At 38.7% G+C, this 19,922-nt stretch overlaps 1 protein-coding gene across 1 annotated transcript in view; it reads right to left on the bottom strand.

The window, feature by feature from the left end:
- Nucleotides 1-19,922, bottom strand: part of MYBPC1 (myosin binding protein C1) — a 192,367-nt gene that overhangs the window by 68,861 nt on the left and 103,584 nt on the right. The window contains exons 4-6 of the mRNA XM_073335999.1: nt 9,597-9,650; nt 8,002-8,043; nt 541-579 (exon numbers count right to left, since the gene is read on the bottom strand). Coding sequence (XP_073192100.1) covers nt 541-579; nt 8,002-8,043; nt 9,597-9,650 — 135 coding nt within the window. The remainder of the gene's footprint in view (nt 1-540; nt 580-8,001; nt 8,044-9,596; nt 9,651-19,922) is intronic.

Genomic DNA, 19,922 nt, shown 5'->3' with positions numbered 1-19,922 from the left:
CTGCTGCTTTTCATTCAGTGGTTGTGGTTTGAAGGCCTTTTATTTGTCAGCTGACTGGTGGTCAGCACTGAAAAATTCAAGCCACCTAACTTCTGATTGACTGGTAGAGCAGTGGCATCAGTAAACAGCCCAAGTAAGGTGACATCCAACCAGGTGGAGATAATTAGTTTTAAATCATAAGGATTTAGTTTAATTATAATTCTGAAATTTGGGTTCAGCTTTAACCTTAAAAATGCAGTCTGTATTCATCCAGATGAATGCATACAGAGCCTGACTTTCAGAGCAGCTGAGCATTTCACCTGCTCTGAAATAGTGACATCTCACTTAAGTCCTTAAAAGAAGATACAAGTGGGATTTCAGTGCTGTAAAAGCCTTGTACTGGCCCACTGCATGGGGAGGTGAATTTTACCTAAAGTATCTAAAGAAGTTTCTGTGTTGATGGAAATTATGCTTAAGTGCAAACTGCAGAATCAGGACCTACTTTTTTCTAGTCTAGCTTTTTCTAAGAAGGAAGAGGAAAAGCACTGTAATAATCCTAACCTGCTTGTGAAGTATTAACTGAAGCGGTGTCATCTTCATCTGTAAAAAGAAATATGAATAAAAAAAACATACAAGGAAAAAGAGTGCACTGTAGATTATCCTTTTTAGTACAAACAAACGAAAATGTGAAACCTGCAAAAAAAAAAGGGGGGAGGGGAGAGGGAAATCATGATAGTTGGAAACACTCGTAATGGAAACTTCAAACTGATGAATAAAGCGTTGAGTAATTCAGTAGCTGAAATGGTAAACCTTAATGCTCCAGGCAAGTAAAATAAATAAATAAATAAAATAATGGGATGTGAACTGTGATCTATTATTAAAATATGGATTTATATGAGAGTTTTTTAAGTGGTTCTGTTTGTTAGAGATGTAATCCACAGTGAATACAAAAGAACAAAAAATGAAATCAAGGTCAACCACATATCTGACCTTCTGAAGAGGATGTCGATTCGCTGACGTTCATGTCTGCAAGTAAAATGCGTACCACATATACATTCAACATAACTAAACCATTTCAGACACGCAAGACATACCACAGTTTAATAAACCACCACTATACACACACTCCTGCATTAGAAGATTAATCCAAAATGAAGGGATTAAGCAACTCAGGTTTTTTCCATATACAGGTAACACTTCAAGTACTGAATCATTATCAGTTCACTTGGTTTTCATTTGATAAACCCTAAATAACGGCCCCACTCTTTGGTATTAATACTTCATTTCCTAAGAATTATAATCTATTTTAGCAATTGCACTGTTATTTTAAAATGTTAATTTATATACTATGCCATGAATAAATAAATAATAATAATAAAACCTGGAAAAGTATGAAAGTGCCATTAAAATATTGATATTAAGGGCTAGTGACAATATTCATGATTGTGAGGAGACCCTAGTGGCAAGATAAAAGGCACTTTCTACAACAGTACAGTATTTTTCGTTAGCTAATAACTGTATTTGAATTTTAGTTGTTGAATAGAAGACACACAGAGCTCAGTCTCTGGTGAAAATAGACCATACGTATTAGTGTTTTAAATGGGTTTTAGTAGAAAAATATAATTTTTACCTGTGTACTTGTTGAGAGGCTATAACAAACTAGATATAATTATGGCTTCAAGATATACAGACATACAGTAGACCCTCAGAGTTATAAGCACCAGAGTTACGAACTGACCAGTCAACCACACACCTCATTTGGAACTGTAAGTACACAATCAGGCAGCAGGAGAGACCAAAAAAAAAAGACAAATACAGTACAGTACTATTTTAAATAAACTACTAAAAAAAAGAAAGCAGCATTTTTCATCTGTACAGTAAAGTTTCAAAGCTGTATTAAGTCAATATTCATTTGTAAACTTTTGAAAGAACCACTATAATGTTTTGTTCAGAGTTAACGAACATTTGAGAGTTACAAACAACCTCCATTCCCGAAGGGTTTATAACTGAGGTTCTACTGTACCCTATACATGTTAAATAAAATGTGCATCTTTAACTTTATAAAATTTTATTTAACTTTATAAAGTTAAATACAATTTGCATCTTTTTCTAAATTGGCCCAAAATAACAACCTGTTTCCTCCTCTTCAGGAACTATTATAAATGGTTTTATGGTAACTAACAGCTCATTTAACTATATAGCATGGCACTTTAATGAAGGTAGATAGATGTGACTTCTCTGTTATCGGGAAATATTGAAACTGGCTCATTTGATTTTGTAAAGAAATTCACTAAGCTAACAGAGCTACAGAAAGCAAATGATGCAATATATTTCCCAATAAAACACTAATAACTTGGATGAAAGGTTGCTGAAGTCATTAATATAATTCTTCCACAAAACAGATAATACAGGATCAACAGCAGAACAACTTCAAACATTACAAAGTGGGGGAATGAACATGAAAGGTAATAAATATTGCCTTCAGATTCAGTTTCTGACAGTATTCACATGTGAAAATGTGACCACCTTAACTTTGGCCTACAAGTCATATTCATGCATACATACTCTTTCAATGGTACACATACATTAGCAATGCCTATTTAAATATATAATCCTTGATCTTCTACAGCTAGACTGTACCTTTATGCAGAGTCCTGTGTAATGAGGTGGTCTGTAGGTGTGCAGCTCCCGGAGGAGCCCCAGAGGGCTTAGAATTGGTTCTGGGGTAAATAATTTGTTACAAGATGCATGGAGGTTGCTCAGAGGTGGGTGGATGTGGTCTTACTCTTTCCTCCTTACATCCTGTGCACACAAGAGAGGGTCTTCCACAATCTGCCCCTTAATTCTTAAGGTTTTTTTTAAAATGGTAACATTGCAGTTCTGTATTTTACTGAAAAATTATAATTATTACTTTAGCAACCTTAATGTTAAGTTAATAAAGGTTTCTGTGTTGGTATTTTCTTCTTTTTTAAAAGAAGAAATACCACATAGGGAGCTCTGAAAGTTTTAGAATTGGATAGGCACGGATAATTTTATGTGCCATATGTATTACATTTTCTATGATGCTGGGTTCCACATGGCTTCCACAGTATGCCGATGGGATAGCAGAAAAGCTGTGCAGCTCCCAAGATGTACAGGAGGGGAGTCTCATTACAGATCTCAGAACCCCCATTCTGTACACCTTAGGAGGTGTGCTTCTGGAGAAGGTGTATCCACTGAGCTATATTGGAGCACCTACCCTGCTTCTGCGGCACCTGGACCTCTACTAGGGAGCCACATCCTCTCTAACAACCTACTTTCACCTGTGCCTATCTGAAACTAGGAGTGTTTTCTTGTGTAAAATTTGTACATTAGCTCTTGACATCTAATCTTTTCTATATTAATTTTCATGACAAATAAATATATATCTCATAAAGTAGACCTATATTATTTAGAGATAAAGATAGCTATTAGCCGATTTGAGATTTTGTTTCGATCTACATCTCTAGAAAGTTTGAACTGTTACAATTTAATAATTTCTAAACAAGAATGCTTCACAAAAACAACTCTAAACTGATTTTTTAAAAGTCATTCAGTCTCCTAACTACTGAAGGAATTCATATCAGACTTCCTCCAAAATTCAACCTACACATATAGTGATTTTAGTTCTGTTCAATATAGTCTCATGTCTAACAAACAAATGTACGCTCTACTTTAACTGAAAACTGAACGCTATTTTAAATCTGGAGTCACTATTGTCACTTTTGTAAAACAGCAGAAAAGGTTAATTGAATAGAGAGCAGATACAAAACAGCACAGTTAAAATACATGATACTTTTGTTAATTGTGGGCATGGAAACATTTGACTTCTGAGTTGTGCAGGAAGTTTGGTAATGTAAGCAAATGATTTGGATATTTGCTGCTACAGATTAAGCAAGCGAAGAATAGGAATTGGAATTTGAGAAAGCTAAAGACCCATACACACAGCAGGCCTAATTTTCCTCTCAGTCATACCCATGCAACCTCAGGTACTTTTGCTTAGGTTAATGGAGAGCTATATTTTACCCAGTCTGTGATATGGAAGAAACTTTTTGACCTTACCATGATTTAAGAATAATAATATGAACAGAACTATATTTAAAGATGCTAGCTTTTACAAAAAGGGAGGGAGTAAAGCAAGATGAAATAGATGAGAATGTGCATTCTTATACTAACACAATACATGAAAATCATAAAGCATTTGGTCAATTATATATATATATATATATATATATATATATTGTATGTACTGATTATCTGTAACATTTAGTGGGGATAAAATAAATTATAGATCTATTCATAAATTAGAGATTATGAGGGAGTTGAGGCTATCCTTACAATTTTAGGTATCCAAATTAATGTACATAAATTAACATAAATTTACTATAAAGTCACAATGAAACTGGGCTAAATTCTCTTCTCACTTTGACCAGGATAAACCTAGAGTAACTCCAATTAAACTCACTGAATCAATCTAGATTTACACTGCTATAACTGAAAGCACAATTTAGTCCTAACAATGACCAAGGTTTTCAAAATTCTGTACCTAAAATTAAGCTTATTAAATAGATTGTTTAGCTTTTCAAAGTGCTGAGAACTCAGCAGCTCCCATTAAACTGTACAGGAACTGTTGGCTGCTCAGCACCGTGAGTACCTAAGTGAAAGAACTGAAGTTTTAGTAGACAGATGAAAGGCTTAGTGAAACCTAAAGAAAATACAGAGATGAAACATGCAGACATTTTAGTAGATGGCTGGATAGAGCCTAGAGAAAGCACATCAGTGAAATACGCAGAAGTTTATTAGTAGACACCTGAATGGCTGGATGGTACCTAAAGAAAGGTGGTACCTAAAGAAAGGAATAAGCAAACTGTTTTTAGATTGAGAAAACCGTGATAACAATACTTTGTATACAAGATGATGCTAAATTTAAAAAGAAAAAAAATGGAAAATGGGATCAGTATAAGATGACATGGCTATAAAATTGGTGGAACTTCTGCTGATTCACTTCTTGTTCTGCAAATAAAATGAATACTTAGTAGCTATATCTGAGTTCTGAATTTTCCAGTTACACAACTCAGATGTCTATGAAAGTGGCAAAATTACACAGAAGCAGGCAAATTTTCTTTTCACGGCCCTGAACTAATCATTTCCAGTGAAAAACCTAGAAAGAGAACAAAGAATTTTTCACATACTGTGACCCATTTTCTCAACTCTACTAGGCCTACTAATAACATAATAGGTAGACAAATGTTTTACCATGGACAGACAGTAACTACTAACAAGTAACAGAATAGTAGAGCAGACACACAGCTGGGTATACGTCTTCTGCCTAACTGCTGGCTCTGTGCCACAAAAATCATCTGGAATTTGTGAAGAACATGGCCTAGGTTTTCTTGCACGGCTGTAGGATTCATGCATAACCTGACCTCTCAGCAGACAGACAACTTCCTATGTACCCAGGTGGGTGGCTCATATGAATTATCATAGATATCTTAGAATTTGTTTGATCTGTCAAGCACCCATTCATTATGCTATCTAGATGTGAAACCCTTCATCATCCCACATAATTCAGAGAAGACCCAAAAACTGGCACCTGCAAAGTTATGGATGCAGTTTTTAGCTCCATACTGAACTAAGTAGTACAAAAGCCAGTTGTTGGCTGGATCCGTCCTTGTTGGTAAACAACCCTTTAAAATATATTTTTTCTAATATAACATGACTTTCAGCAAATGGGGAAGAGAGAGGCCTTTTCTTCTGATATTCAGAAACTATGCTCGTTATTATAAAGAATACCATATACAAAATTCTTCGTAACAGATGAGCATAAGAGTCTTAAAGACTCTCTTCCCTTATGCACAATGGACTCCTAGCCCTGGACTGGGGTTCACAGGAGCTGGGGTTCAGACTGCAATGTAAATAATAATAAATTTAATTAATAATATCAGCTAACTCATTCCGCATGCTCAGAGTCTTACTGACAATGATGTCTGTGCTGCTATGTAAAGGAACAGATCCACTAGACCATGAAGAATGAAAAGAGAATCTTTTCTACTTATCAGTACCACAATCCTTCTGACATTTCACTATTCAGTTTCTTATTGGAATTCTTACTTCAGCAGTCATTGCCAGTTGAAATATGATTAAAAATGGAAACAATTCAACTTTTACTTTGTGTAGTAGGATCTCAAACAGTTTTTTAAAATTTAAAAACCATTCCAAGCACTAGAAGTAAATGGCTCTTTATTCTTTATCCGCAAATCTCTTTATTCTTTGCTAGTGTGAAGCTTCAAAAACCACAAGACAGATTGTATATAAAAAAAAGAACAGTAGTGTTTGATGAGATACTTACCAAGGTGTCTTTTTAATTCAGCAAAATGTCAGCTTGTAGAGTTAGAGGGAAAGATATTATAGATGTTCAATTCAGGAGCAAAATGTTTTTCCCAGATCAAAATTCAAGCAGTCATAACAAACAACTGCTAGACTATTATGAGGCAAAAATCTTCACTTCTGTTTCTACCGATTTGGAGTGCAAAATGCTCCTGAATAGAACTGTTGCCAAGAATGACAGATTTAAGTCCTTCCCAAAATATTTTTGTGACAAAAGAGAAGCACTATTGGAAGACAGTTAGCATCATGCACTGACACTAAGTTCAGCATGTTTATTCTGCCAGTGAAGTTTGGTTCATTCATTCTCAATATTGGCATTCTGATTTTCTTGACACAAATGGCCACCCACTGCTCCATATCTTTTTCAAATTAAACTGTAAACAAGTCTTAGATGCCACATCATATCTATTCTTTAAAAAAGGCAAATCTATAAACTCCCAGCTAGGTGAGATCAAAGTCAGAGTAGATATTCAAGGCCTATTCCAAATAATGAAAAAATGTTGGATTAACTATAAACAGGTCTTAGTCTGATTGTGATTCTTTTTTTATCAGAATCAGAAACCTCATACTTGAATCAATAAACTATTCAAAGTGAACTCATGAGCTGTTCTAATTCTACTCAGGTAGAGAGTACAGAATAATGCGCAGTATGTGCCATATTTGATCTTTCTTTTCATACAAAAGGGTAGAATTTGACCCAATCCCACCAAATGTGTGTTCCTAAATGGAAGAATTGCCAGTTGAGGGCCAGATTCTAATTTCAGCTAAGTAGCAGGAATAGCTATGTATCTTGAAAATGTAGCTGTTTGTTGGATGCATATATAATATGTGTATGTTTGTGTGTGTTCACAGCAGATGATTTTTCCAGTAAGGCAGTAACACAGAACATGTATTGAGGTTTACCATTGGGCCCAAAATGAAGAAAAATTAATGAAGTGAGAAGATTCCTTTACAGAAGAACATGTGGAAGTTAGATGTCTTGGTTGATCAGATGTCTGCTGAAAATGTAAAATGTGAAATACCAAGCTTCTGAGGTAGAATAGAAACAGCCTTGGATGATAAAATGAGATTGCCCACCTCATGCAAGAGCTACTGGTATTAGGGTGACCAGACAGCAACTGTGAAAAATTGGGACAGGGAGGGTGGGGTAATAGGAGGCTATATAAGACAAAGCCCCAAATATCTGGACTGTCCCTATAAAATTGGGATATTTGGTCATGTAAGTGGCGTGCACTGATCTGAGTTTCGTTGAATTCTCTCAATGTTACCATTCATGCTCATTTGAAGAAGGCTGTTTGCTCATGCAAATAATTTGAAATCTGATCCAGGAAGATGGACCATTTTATCTAACTAATCATGGTTACTACACAGTATAGCTCAACAAAGGCTAGTGAGCTTCATACTTGTTTTATGGAACTTTTGAAGGAAACACAAACAGCATAATTTCCTTCTGCTCAATGAGTCATGCAAAAAAAAAAAAATCCAGGAAGCTTCAAACCACATTACTGTAATATAATGCACCAAAATTCTGAAAAAAGCTCAAACAATCTAGCATCAGTACAACATTTATGGATGCTCTGCCTGCTTCCAGCTTCTGGGATATGACTGTCCACTCACCTTTAGCTTGTTCGGTTCCATCCTCTTTTGGTTTCTTTTGTTCTGTGTAGGAAGTAAAAGTGCATTTTTGAGAGAATCTTAAAGTAAAAAGAAAAACTTACACAGCATTATAAAGAATATAACAAAGCTTTAGGTCATGTAAATATGTAAACCCCACTCCACCCCCGCAAAAAGGCTATTTCTTATTGGTAATTGTATAATGTGTAGCTATAATTCACCACACCAAATGTTACATATTAGAATAATATACATGCATTTTGTGTTTGATATGTTACCGGATTATGTACTATTGAAGAGGATTGTTGCGGCTTCCCTCACAGGAAGCAAAGTGACACCTTCTTTGAAAGCAACAATTGTTAGACCCTTGTTCTCTTGGGAACTGTTCTGAAGCCCATTGTAGCCAATTGAAAGACTCCAATTGATGTCAATGGGCTTTGGATCAGACATTTGATCCTGTCATATTCTGATAGTACTTAAATGCCTCAGATCTCCTGGGCTCCAGTCAATTTGTTTTTAGGTCTGTGTACAGTACAGACAGATTGTGCTGGAGATATGGTCTGACATCTCTTCCTGGGGAGGGTTTAAGATCCAATAGCCTAAAAGAATCAGTATGGCTATCTGCTTTCATTACTGTTGGCAATGAGGTTCTATTGTAGATCATAGCAGGCATAGATAGGGTCACTCCTGAGTGACTCATCTTTTCTGTCTGAGACAACCCAGAGGTTAGTTTTTGTAAATTCTTAATTGCCAAAAGGGTTCTCTATTCCAGGGTTTTACTGGATTCTATTTTGTTAACTATCTTGCTCAATTTGTTTATAGAGCCATTTGGAGGTGTTGCAAGGATGTATGGATTGTAGTGTCTTCAATAGACAGAGGACACAACTCTATTTCCCATCAAATCTGACCTCCTCACTGTGGTTGAATGATTTACGTAGTGCCCAACAGGGTATGGTGGTTGGATGAGAGTTAACTAGCTGAAGTGCAGTCCAAGATGGGACTAGAAACTAGAATTGATCCAATAATAAACCAAACAAATATATGGGGTATATAGTTATACCACTGTATGAGTGTTAATGTAGATCAGGTGAGCATGCAGATCAAACTATAAGGGCTTGGGCTTCTACGTTTCACTTTCTCACAAGAGAAAAGGGGCCAGCTATGTTCAAAGCTTCATATTTACCTGAAGCCTTATTCACTAAGGGTTTGATTCTGACAACTTTATCCACACTGAGTAGTACCTTCAATGGAAATGAATGGGACGGTTTGTTTAGAAACAATGTGAATGTGGGCAACATAATCAAGTCTCCAATTTTACTATGACTGTGTCCAGAAAGATATTTTCAGTGTCATATTTACCAGCTCTCTTCTAAACAACACCAAGCTTGAGAAATTAGCAATTCTTAGGCAAACCTATATGAATGGTAAGTGAAGACAGCACCTTACTAAATCAAGCTCACTTCCTGTTGTTCAGCAGCTGTTTATTTACAGTCAGACAATAAAAATAGACACCACAGTATTGTAGCACAGTCCAGACTCACGCAATTCTGTTCATGCTACAGACCAAATCAGGAAATGAAGGCAATTCCTTTACTAACCTGCAGGGGGCGTGGTTCCTGCAGGTGGCAAAATTTCTGCTTCAGTTTCATTCTCTGAAAATAAAGAAAGAAAAAAGATGAATTTGAAGTAAAAAAAAACCTTATTTTTCATACATTTAATTGTACAATTGTTGAAACCAGAAACATTCAGGGTTAGTTTAAGGCTTCAAACCAAACCTCAAAAATCAGCTTATATTTTGATACATAGAGCAAAACATCTTTCCTATTCCCTATGTCATTCATAATTTCTCTATACTGTGTCTTCATAATGACACCAGTTATTCTAGAGAGACTTATATTTAAATGGGTTTTATTTTTTCCAAAAAGGACAGAAATTATAACAGGGCCCATTTGCTACTACACAGAATCTCATTAGCAGTTCTATACACTTTTTCTACAACTAATACCACCAGCAGCCTTAAGAACATAAGAATGATCATGCTGGGTCAAACCAATGGTCCATCTAGCGCTGTATCCTGTCTTGTGACAATGGCCAACGTCAGGTGCTTCAGACCGAATGAACAGAACAGGCAATCACGGAGTGATCCATTGCCTGTCATCCACTTCCAGCTTCTGGCAGTCAGAGGCTAGGAACACTCAGAGCATGGGGTTACATCCCTGGCCATTTTAGCTAAAAGCCATTGATGGACCTATCTTTCATGAACTTACCTAATTCTGATAGTTTTGGCCTTCAGAACATTGCCTGGCAAAGAGTTCCACAGATTGACTGTGAGTTGTGTGAAATACTTCCCTTTGTTTTACACCTGCTGCCTATTAATTTCATTGGGTGACCCCTGGCTCTTGTGCTATGTGAAGGAGTAAATAACATTTCTTTATTCACTTTCTCTACACCATTCATAATTTTAATAGACCTCTATCATATCCTCCCATAGTTGCCTCTTTTCCAAGCTGGAAACTCCTTGTCTTTTTAATCTCTCCTTATACAGAAGCTGTTCCATACCCCTAATCATTTTTGTTGCCCTTCTCTGTACCTTTCCAATTCCAATATATCTTTTTTGAGATGTGGTGACCAGAACTGCACCCAGTAATCAAGGTGTGGGCATACCATAGTGGCATTATGAAACTTTCTGTCTTATTATTAAGGCTGCGAGTCTTTCATGGAGGTCATGGAAGTCACGGATTCTGTGACTTTCTGGGACCTCCGTGACTTCTGCAGCTGCAGCAACTGGTGCGGCTGACCCCAGGGCTGCCCAAGAAGCTGGGATGGCCTTGGGGTCAGCAGTGGTCCAGGAGCAGCAGCGGCACCCCAGGCTGCCCCTGCCTGGAGTGGAGGCGGCGGGGCCCCGGGCTTCCCCCTCCCCAGCACCTAAGATTTAGTTAAGGGTATTTATTTTTAGTAAAAGTCACAGACAAGTCACTGGCCATGATTTTTTGGTTATTGCCCATGACCTGTCTGTGACTTTTACCAAAAATACTCATGACTAAATCATAGCCTTACTGATTAACTATCCCTTTCCTAATGGTACCTAACATTCTGTTAGCTTTTTTGACTGCCTCTGCACATAGAGTGGATATTTTCAAAGAACAAGCCACAATGACTCCAAGATCTCTTTCTTGAGTGGTAACAGCTAATTTAGATCCCATAATTTTGTATATATAGCTGGGATTATGTTTTCCAATGTGCATTACTTTGCATTTATCAGCATTGAATTTCATCTGCCATTTTTTTGCTCAGTCATCTAGTTTAGTGAGATCCCTTTGTAACTCTTCACAGTCTGCTTTGGACTTAACAATCTTGAGTAATTTTGTATCGTCTGCCACCTCACTGTTTACCCCTTTTTCCAGATCATTTATGAATATGTCGAATGGCATTGGTCCCACTACAGATCCCTGGGGGATACCACTATTTACTTCTCTTCATTCTGAAAACTGACCATTTATTCTTTGTTTCCTGTCTTTTAACCAGCTACTGATCCATGAGAGGACTTTCCCTCTTATCCCATGACAGCTTACTTTGCTTAAGAACCTTTAGTGAGGGACCTCTTCAAAGGCTTTCTGAAAGTCCAGACACACTATATCCACTGGATCACCCTTGTCCACATGTTTGTTGACCTTCTCAAAGAATTCTAGTAGATTGGTGAGGCATGATTTCCCTTTACAAAAACCATATTGACTCTTCCTCCACAAATCATGTCAATCTATGTGTCTGATAATTCTGTCCTTTACTAGCCTTAAATAAATAGATTTGACCTACCGCTTTTTTAAATTCTGGATCAAAGTACACTAGTTTTTGTGGTTCGACTTCCTATCTGCATAACTCAGCATGGTAAATAAATGGTTACCACGTGCTATACTAATATTTATAACCCATTTTTTTTCAAACTAGATTTTAACTGCTTTGGGACAGGGATCATACCTACTTGTGTGTTTGTATAACACCTTGTCCAGTGGGACCCTGACTGAGGAATTTGGGCAGTACTGCAATAGAAGGGCCTTATTCAGGAAAGCAAGCCATTTCAGAACAGCAATTAAGCATGCCCCCTAGATGTCCCACTGAAGTAAAAATGCATTCTGAGGTTTGGTGTGAGTTCTTCAAGTCAATGGGACTTAAGCACACACAGTCCTGAATATGGATGCTTTCCTGAATCAGGGCCTAAACCACCACCTTCATCATGATGCTTTTGTCAGGTGCTTCCCCCCTTTTTTAATATAGCAAAGATATCTCATGTTCCAGCAAAATTTCCTTCAACTGGAGGAATACGGAGTATGAGCTTTGATAGTGAGCTGCGATCAGTATGCTAGCTGAAATACCAGAAGCACTTTAAACTGACTTAGTGGAGGAACACTCCTGGCAGCACTAGTGCCACAGTTAGTGTTATTGTTTTAGGGTGAAATTCTTCTCTCAGAGCCATGTAGTGGATCTTGATTCTGTTATGCCGTTCTCCCAACACGATCAGATTTTCCATTAGTGCTTGTGGAAGTTCTGTGCAAGTAGAACGCACAAAATATCAGAATAAAGATCCACCATCTGGATCTTAGGGGAGAAATTTGCCCTTATTCCTTTCCTGCATTGCCTAAAATAATTTTATCTTAAAGTATCCCTGTCACATATGCTGAAAACACACCTATTTCCCAACACCTTTCTGTGCCATGTGCCCACTTTGTTACACTGTTGGATGTAATGTAAGACTGCTAACTAGGCTTGACAGAATTTGACATTTAAAAAAAATAATTTTGACAGATAATATAGATGTTCATTTTAAAGCATTTTTTAAATTTATCGATTTAAACTTTCACCATTGTGGGAAATTAAGGGAGGGGGTCAGACAACAGCAGAGGTCAGACAATAATTATTTAATGACAGTAGATGTTGAGATTCAAAAAGTTAAAGCTTTATAACTATTAAAAGACAAATTATACAAACTTCACATACAAAATATACAAAGGGGAATATCCTTAAATAAAAGGCTAATAAGCTTCCAGGCATCTTTTCTTTTTCTCTTTTTAACTTTGCTTGTCTGTACATTTCTATTGTCAATGGAAATATTTTTTGTTCGTTTGTGTGTAAAAACACAAATCTAATCCTTCTACGCCTACCTATAAAATAGCTCATGTTGAGCACACAGGTGATGCTATCCCTGGTTCTTTTCCATAGTGTCTCTCCCACTACAACTCTTTCGGGTTAAAAACTGAGAGATCATTTCTACATTTTCTCCATGTTATTTAATGTTAAATCTACAGAATAAATTTTGCCCTTACCATATTTATGAGATAGCATCAAATTTTCTAACTCAATTAAGACCTATTTCGGGGATCATATATTGTCCAACCTGAACGTATTATGATGAAAGAACTTCAGGTTTGGGGTACTTTTTATTTGTTCCCTTGTCATTAGAAAACCTTTAAAGAGCTTATTATTAAAGCAGAATAAGATAACTTGTTTCCAGGCTATAATGATATTAGGATTGTATACTGGATCAAAAAGCAAAAATACTTATTGTACCTATTGTATCAAATTCTAGTTTGAATCTTTTTAACAAGAGTAAATTTAAAAGGCTGAACTCTTCTAACTGTAAAAGTAGACACTGAAGTCAATGGATATTGACCCCTGTCATGTGACAGGATATTAACCTATTAACCTTTGGAACCATGACCCTGGTGGTATCCAGGGAATAAAGTTTCAGTTTCTGACATATAGGAATGCTAGTAAGACTACTCCCCTGCCCTTAGATATAAATATAACTAGATTCATACTTACCATTCTTAATAAATTCATTTAATGTTTAAAAGAGAAAAATACTTTTAGTACACAGAAGATTTGGGATGATTCAGGAATTTTCAATCACAGAAGTGGTTTGAAGTCAGATATTAAGCTACACACTACAGTGAATCAGTGTAATGAATACATACAGATATTATGGCCACTAGTTATAGGGACAGAGTCCAGGATCATAAGCTCCCAAGTCACAGACCTCTACCATCTAACATGTCAGTACATATGCAGTATGATTACCATGATGCATGGGTTCATATCAACCTTTTTATCTGGACTTGGGTCTCACTACTTGGCTTTGCTTTGAGTTTTGGCTTTAAAAATATCCCTCAGCTGAAAGCAAAGCTTCCAAATTTTCCTGCATTTGGGTTCAAAACCACACAGTGTCGGATGGTTTTTACCTAAAGCTGTAAACTTGCCTGGGTCAGGGTTTCTCAAATATTTTCATAATGTGGATCACATCTTAATAGAGAAATTATCTCCTGGAACATCTCCCTTCCCATTCATGCAGATTCTCTCCCCTATCACTGACAATCAAATAACATCTCGGTGACAATTACAACCACAGCAATTCCTTACCCAGAAAAGTAGCATTAGGAAATTATTAAATGTATGTTTAACAGTTTAAAATATGATTTAGCAACTGGAAACAAGGAAGAGTGCCAGCTCTATGTGACCAGTCAGCTCTCCATGGGTCTTTACCAAGAACCAAACACTGATAAGCTATGGACCACAATTTGTATGTCTAGGCTAATCTTTCTAAACTCAGTCCAGGCTCAGCTGAAAGGCTCACCTTTCAATGAGCTCTGGGGTTTGCGTTTTGGATTTTGTTTGGAAAGTTCTGAATGGCTCTACCGATTAGGTGCACCTCATATTGGACTGTATTGGTTAACTGATTTTTACTCCCATTGTTTCACTTCTTGAATGTTAATGTAAAATACTTCATATTTGTGCTATTACTAATTATTAGCAAATAACTTTTTTAACCATGGCCTCTTTCAGTACAAACCCTGGAATATCTCAGGTCCTTGTTAGTGCAGAAATGGTACTGTGTCATCAGAAAAGGCCTGATGTAGAAGGCCATTACACTGAAAAATAAGTTGCAAATCCACCAGAGAAAGTTTATATGCATTATCTCACTATGGTTGAATTTTACATAAGAACGGCCAGACTGGTTCAGACCAAAGATCCATCTAGCCCAGAATCCTGTCTTCTGACAGTGGCTAATGCCAGGTGCCCCAGAGGGAATGAACAGAACAGGAAATCATCAAGTGATCCATCCCGTCACCCATTCCCAGCTTCTGGCAAAAATTTCCCCCCACCCCTTAAAGAAGGCTCTTGTCTGAAGTACAGCTCTTGTCTCCTATATAACTGTCACTCAAGGGTAATGGGCCAATGGCCTATATTCATATGGGAAACAGTTTTGATTAGTATTAATGGTTTCTTAAATGCCAGCAGTCTGCCTGATGCTGTGTAGATCTCAGAAGCAGACATAGTCCCTGCCTCAAGAAGCTTATATTATAAATAAGACATTGTCAGTCCAAACAAAATCTCCTACATTCAAATATACAAGAGATGCTGGTTGACGCCTGAATCTCTATTCAGTCAGTTTTGGTTTTTTTTTTCTTAAATACTTGTTCAAAGCTCCAAAGGTTGTTGCTGAGAGAAGTTCACAGAACTGTTCACAGAAGAAGTGAGCTTGATTAAATTAAATATAGGAGGGATTAAATATATAGAGAGGAAGGAATAGGGAGAAAGGAAGCTCCAGGCATAAGTGGTGGCAAAGAAGATGCGATTTTAAGAAAATATTTTGGCTATGTGTGACAACTTGGGAACCTATCTGTATTAATTCTGGTGATATTATGAAGTTGTTATGAAATGTTACTACGAAAACTGCTGTATCATGAATGCCTCTCTGTATATATTTTTATAAAGCTGCAAGCTCCATTTTGAATGTATGGCCATACAGTCTCTATTATTGTTTTGCTTCCATATTGGGCTAAAATTCCAAAGACTGGTGAAAAAAGAGTAACAAAAATGAGTTGTTGATGATAAGTGCTCTTCCATGAAAAGGTAGGAGCTCTAAACAACAGATTGGCTCCCATGCAGGAGAACTGATTTAGCAGGGGAGAGGTCGCCTTGGCAACGAAGTCACGTGGCAGAGGTTTCTGGTCACCTAGGGGAGGCCAAGTGGGATGTCACCTGACGAAGGGGGTGAAAAGTTACAAAAAGGGAGGAGCTGATCTATCTGGGGTCTTTGCCCATTTTGCCTCCAACTCAGAAGGAGAAAGAAGCATCCCAGCAGGGAGGGGCCCTGCCCTGCCTCCCTCCCTAAACCCAGATGGCCCTCCAAGGACTCCCACGGGAAGGGTGAGCTCATAAAGGCAATTGCGGTTAGGATATTTGTTATGTTTTATATCTTCTGTACTCTCTTGTGCTTTATAGGATTAAGTAAATGAGCAAATGTGTTAGACTTCTATGCAAAGTGTCTCTGTGTAGTATCTGCTTCACAATTACCACATGCCTCCTGGGAGCGTTCAACCATTAACGAGAAGGCTCAGTGTCTTTCGGTGGGATTTTGGGATAGGGCGTGTTTAAGTACAGAGGAGTCTGAAGGGTCAGCACTGTTCTCAGGAGAGCTAGGCAACTGGACTGATGGTTCCAATTGTCAGGATGGGATGCTCAAAGTGTCTGTGTCTCCTGCATGGGCCTAGGGACCCCAAGACTGGGGCAGTGATGAACTCTGTTCAGGCTATAGAAGCTTAAAACCCTCTGTGGGTCCAGGGACCTAAAGGCTTGGATTCCCCTCACAGCAGTCTGGTGGGTGGCCTGAAATGGGCATCTACCTGGATCTGCGACTCCATGTGTGGCCCCTTTAATGATCATACTTGACTGACAGCTTCATTCCTGAGGCCAGCCAGGAAAAAAACCATTAACAGGAGGACTCAGTAGCTTCCACTTCTCTTTCCCGGCTGATCTCAGAAACGGACTTGTTAGCTAGGAAAGAACCCAGCAAATTCAGCCAACAGCTACCATTGTGTTCTTTTCTTCATGTTCACTGGAATCCCCAAATGCCATTCTTAAGAGCCCAATTGACTTATACATCCCTCTAGGCAGGTGTTGTCAGAGACTTTACTATGGAGAAAGTGTTGGTACCAAAATGCCCAATGAGGCATTCTACAGCTACTGGAGAGAAGAAATTTTCCATTGAATCATCATGAACCTCCTGGGCTGCAGAGCACAGAAGACTGGTGAAGCTTCAGCTGAGCAGGAGTGAAGAAAGCTAATTCCAGCTGGATGGCTATGCTAAGATTTTAGTAGAAAAATACTTAATAGTAAATAAAATAATAGAAAGGTCTGTCCTGTACTTAATATAATGCCAATAAATTGCAATATAATATAATGCCAATACTTAATATAATGCCAATTAAACTACTTAATATAATGCCAATAAATTGCAATGGAGTTGTACGATGGCTACAATAGATTTGACAATCTGTCTCCTGCTAGGGCAGCTAAAGTGAGTTTTGCCTTGCTGGAGTATATGGGGCAAAACTAATGCACTGAAACTGAGAATTGAATCCCCTTTTCTGAAGCTATTTCAGCAAAGCAATTCTTACGCATCTGTAGCAGCACAGTACATGGTTGATGCGTTTCATTTGTTAATTTTGTGCTCCATAAAGAGCCTACTTTATCAGATGTGAAACACCAAGAGAAGTTGGTCCAATAAAAGATATTACCTCACCAAACTTGTCTCTCTAGTGAAACTTCTAAGACAGCTGATTGTAAATAACTATACAGGAAGAAATGGAATTAACCTAGCATTGGCTTACATAAGGCTACAAGGAAAGGATAGTATGTCAAGAAGTATAATTAGCAAATACAGTGAAAGCACAACTGTCACTTAGGCCTGGTCTACAGTACGCGGTTATTTTGGAATTAGCCAAGTTACTTCTAAAACTGATTCCGTCCACACGACCAAACCAGTTTTTTCAATTTAAAGGGCTCTTTAATCAGATTTCTGTACTCCACCTCGGCAAGTGGAATAGCGCTAAAATTGAGATTGCAGTTCCGGGTTACAGGTCCTGTGGATGCAATTCAACATTTTTGGCCTCCGGGAGCTATCCCAGAATGCTCCCTTGTGACCGCTCTGGACAACACTCTCAACTCCGATGCACTAGCCAGGTAGGCAGTAAAAGCCCCGGGAACTTTTGAATTTCCTGTTTGGTCACCATCAGCACAGGTGACCATCAGCACAGTCCACCATCACAGGCGACCATGCAGAGTCCACCATCACAAGAGACCATGCAGTCCCGGATTCGCAGATGAGCTCCAGCCTGGTCTGAATGGAAAGTACTGGATCTCATTGCATGTTGAGGAGACAAATCTGTTATGGCAGAACTACGTTCCAAAAAAAGAAATGCAAATACATACGCTAAAGTCTCCAGGGCCATGATGGAAAGAGGCTATTCTAGGGACACAGAGCAGTGTTGTACAAAAATCAAGGAGCTCAGGCAAGCATACCAAAAAGCCAGGGAGGCAAACGGGCACTCTGGGTCACAGCCCCACACATGCCGCTTCTACCGTGAGCTGCATGAAATTATGGGGGGTGATGCCACGACTACCCCACCACTGTCCGTGGACACCTGCAAGGGGGTAGTAGCACTGTCATAAATATAAAGGGAAGGGTAAACACCTTTAAATCCCTCCTGGCCAGAGGAAAAACCCTTTCACCTGTAAAGGGTTAAGAAGCTAAGATAACCTCGCTGGCACCTGACCCAAATGACCAATGAGGAGACAAGATACTTTCAAAGCTGGAGGGGGGGAGGGGAGAAACAAAGGATCCTCTCTGTCTGTGTGATGCTTTTGCCAGAACCAGAGCAGGAATGCAGGTCAGAACTCCTGTAAAGGGTTAATAAGCAATTGAGTTAGATATGCGTTAGATTCGGTTTTGTTTAAATGGCTGACAAAATAAGCTGTGCTGAATGGAATGTATATTCCTGTTTTTGTGTCTTTTTGTAACTTAAGGTTTTGCCTAGAGGGATTCTCTATGTTTTGAATCTGAATACCCTGTAAGGTATTTACCATCCTGATTTTACAGAGGTGATTCTTTTACTTTTTCTTTAATTAAAATTCTTCTTTTAAGAACCTAATTGCTTTTTCATTGTTCTTAAGATCCAAGGGTTTGGGTCTGTGTTCAGCTATGCAAATTGGTGAGGATTTTTATCAAGCCTTCCCCAGGAAAGGGGGTGTAGTGCTTGGGGGGATATTTGGGGGGGGGGGGAAGACGTTTCCAAGTGGGCACTTCCTCTGTTATTTTTGTTAGACACTTTGGTGGTGGCAGCATAAAGGTTCAAGGACAAAAGGTAAAAGTTTGTACCTTGGGGAAGTTTTAACCTAAGCTGGTAAGAATAAGCTTAGGGGGTCTTTCATGCAGGTCCCCACCTCTGTACCCTAGAGTTCAGAGTGGGGAAGGAACCTCGACAAGCACGGAGCGAGGAGGATGAGTTTTTGGAGGACGAAGAGGAGAAGGAGGAGGAGGACTGTGCAAAGGCGGAAAGTGAGGAATCCGTTTTCCCCCTAGCCAGGAACTATTCTTAACGCTAGAGCCAATAGCCTCCCCACACTCCCAAGGCATGCTCCCGGACCATGACCCTGGAGAAGGCACTTCTGGTGAGTGAGAGCTTGATCAGAGTTATGCGGTGGGGTGTGGGAGGAAAACCCAGCTGCGCTGGGCTGTTCATGTTTAGTTTAAAGGGCTCATCCCTGCTCAGAGCCTCATCAGAGCCACGTGTTGGGGGGGGGAGGGTGTTGTGTGAAGTGATCATCCCAGAGAGCCCGCAGGCCCTCCTTTTATATGGCAAACCCACCAGGCATTGCTTGCTATAGAAAAGGGGGCCCGGCAGTTTGAAAGCATTGAAATGAATGCAGAAGAAGCAGAACCCCGCGTGCCCCTGGGGCTTACCATGGCTGCCTGCAAGCTGAATGCTGTTGCCCGGCCGCACGTGATGGCTTACTCACACCAAAACGGCAGGCACTTCAGTATAAGGTATTTGTGATAAGATTATGACTGTCAACAGATGGCTTAGGCA

This window comes from Lepidochelys kempii, chromosome 1 (assembly GCF_965140285.1).
Source record: "Lepidochelys kempii isolate rLepKem1 chromosome 1, rLepKem1.hap1, whole genome shotgun sequence".
Classification (NCBI taxonomy): Eukaryota; Metazoa; Chordata; order Testudines; family Cheloniidae; genus Lepidochelys; species Lepidochelys kempii.
The sequence above is the reverse complement of the archived record's forward strand: the minus strand, read 5'-3'. Positions and strand labels throughout refer to the sequence as shown.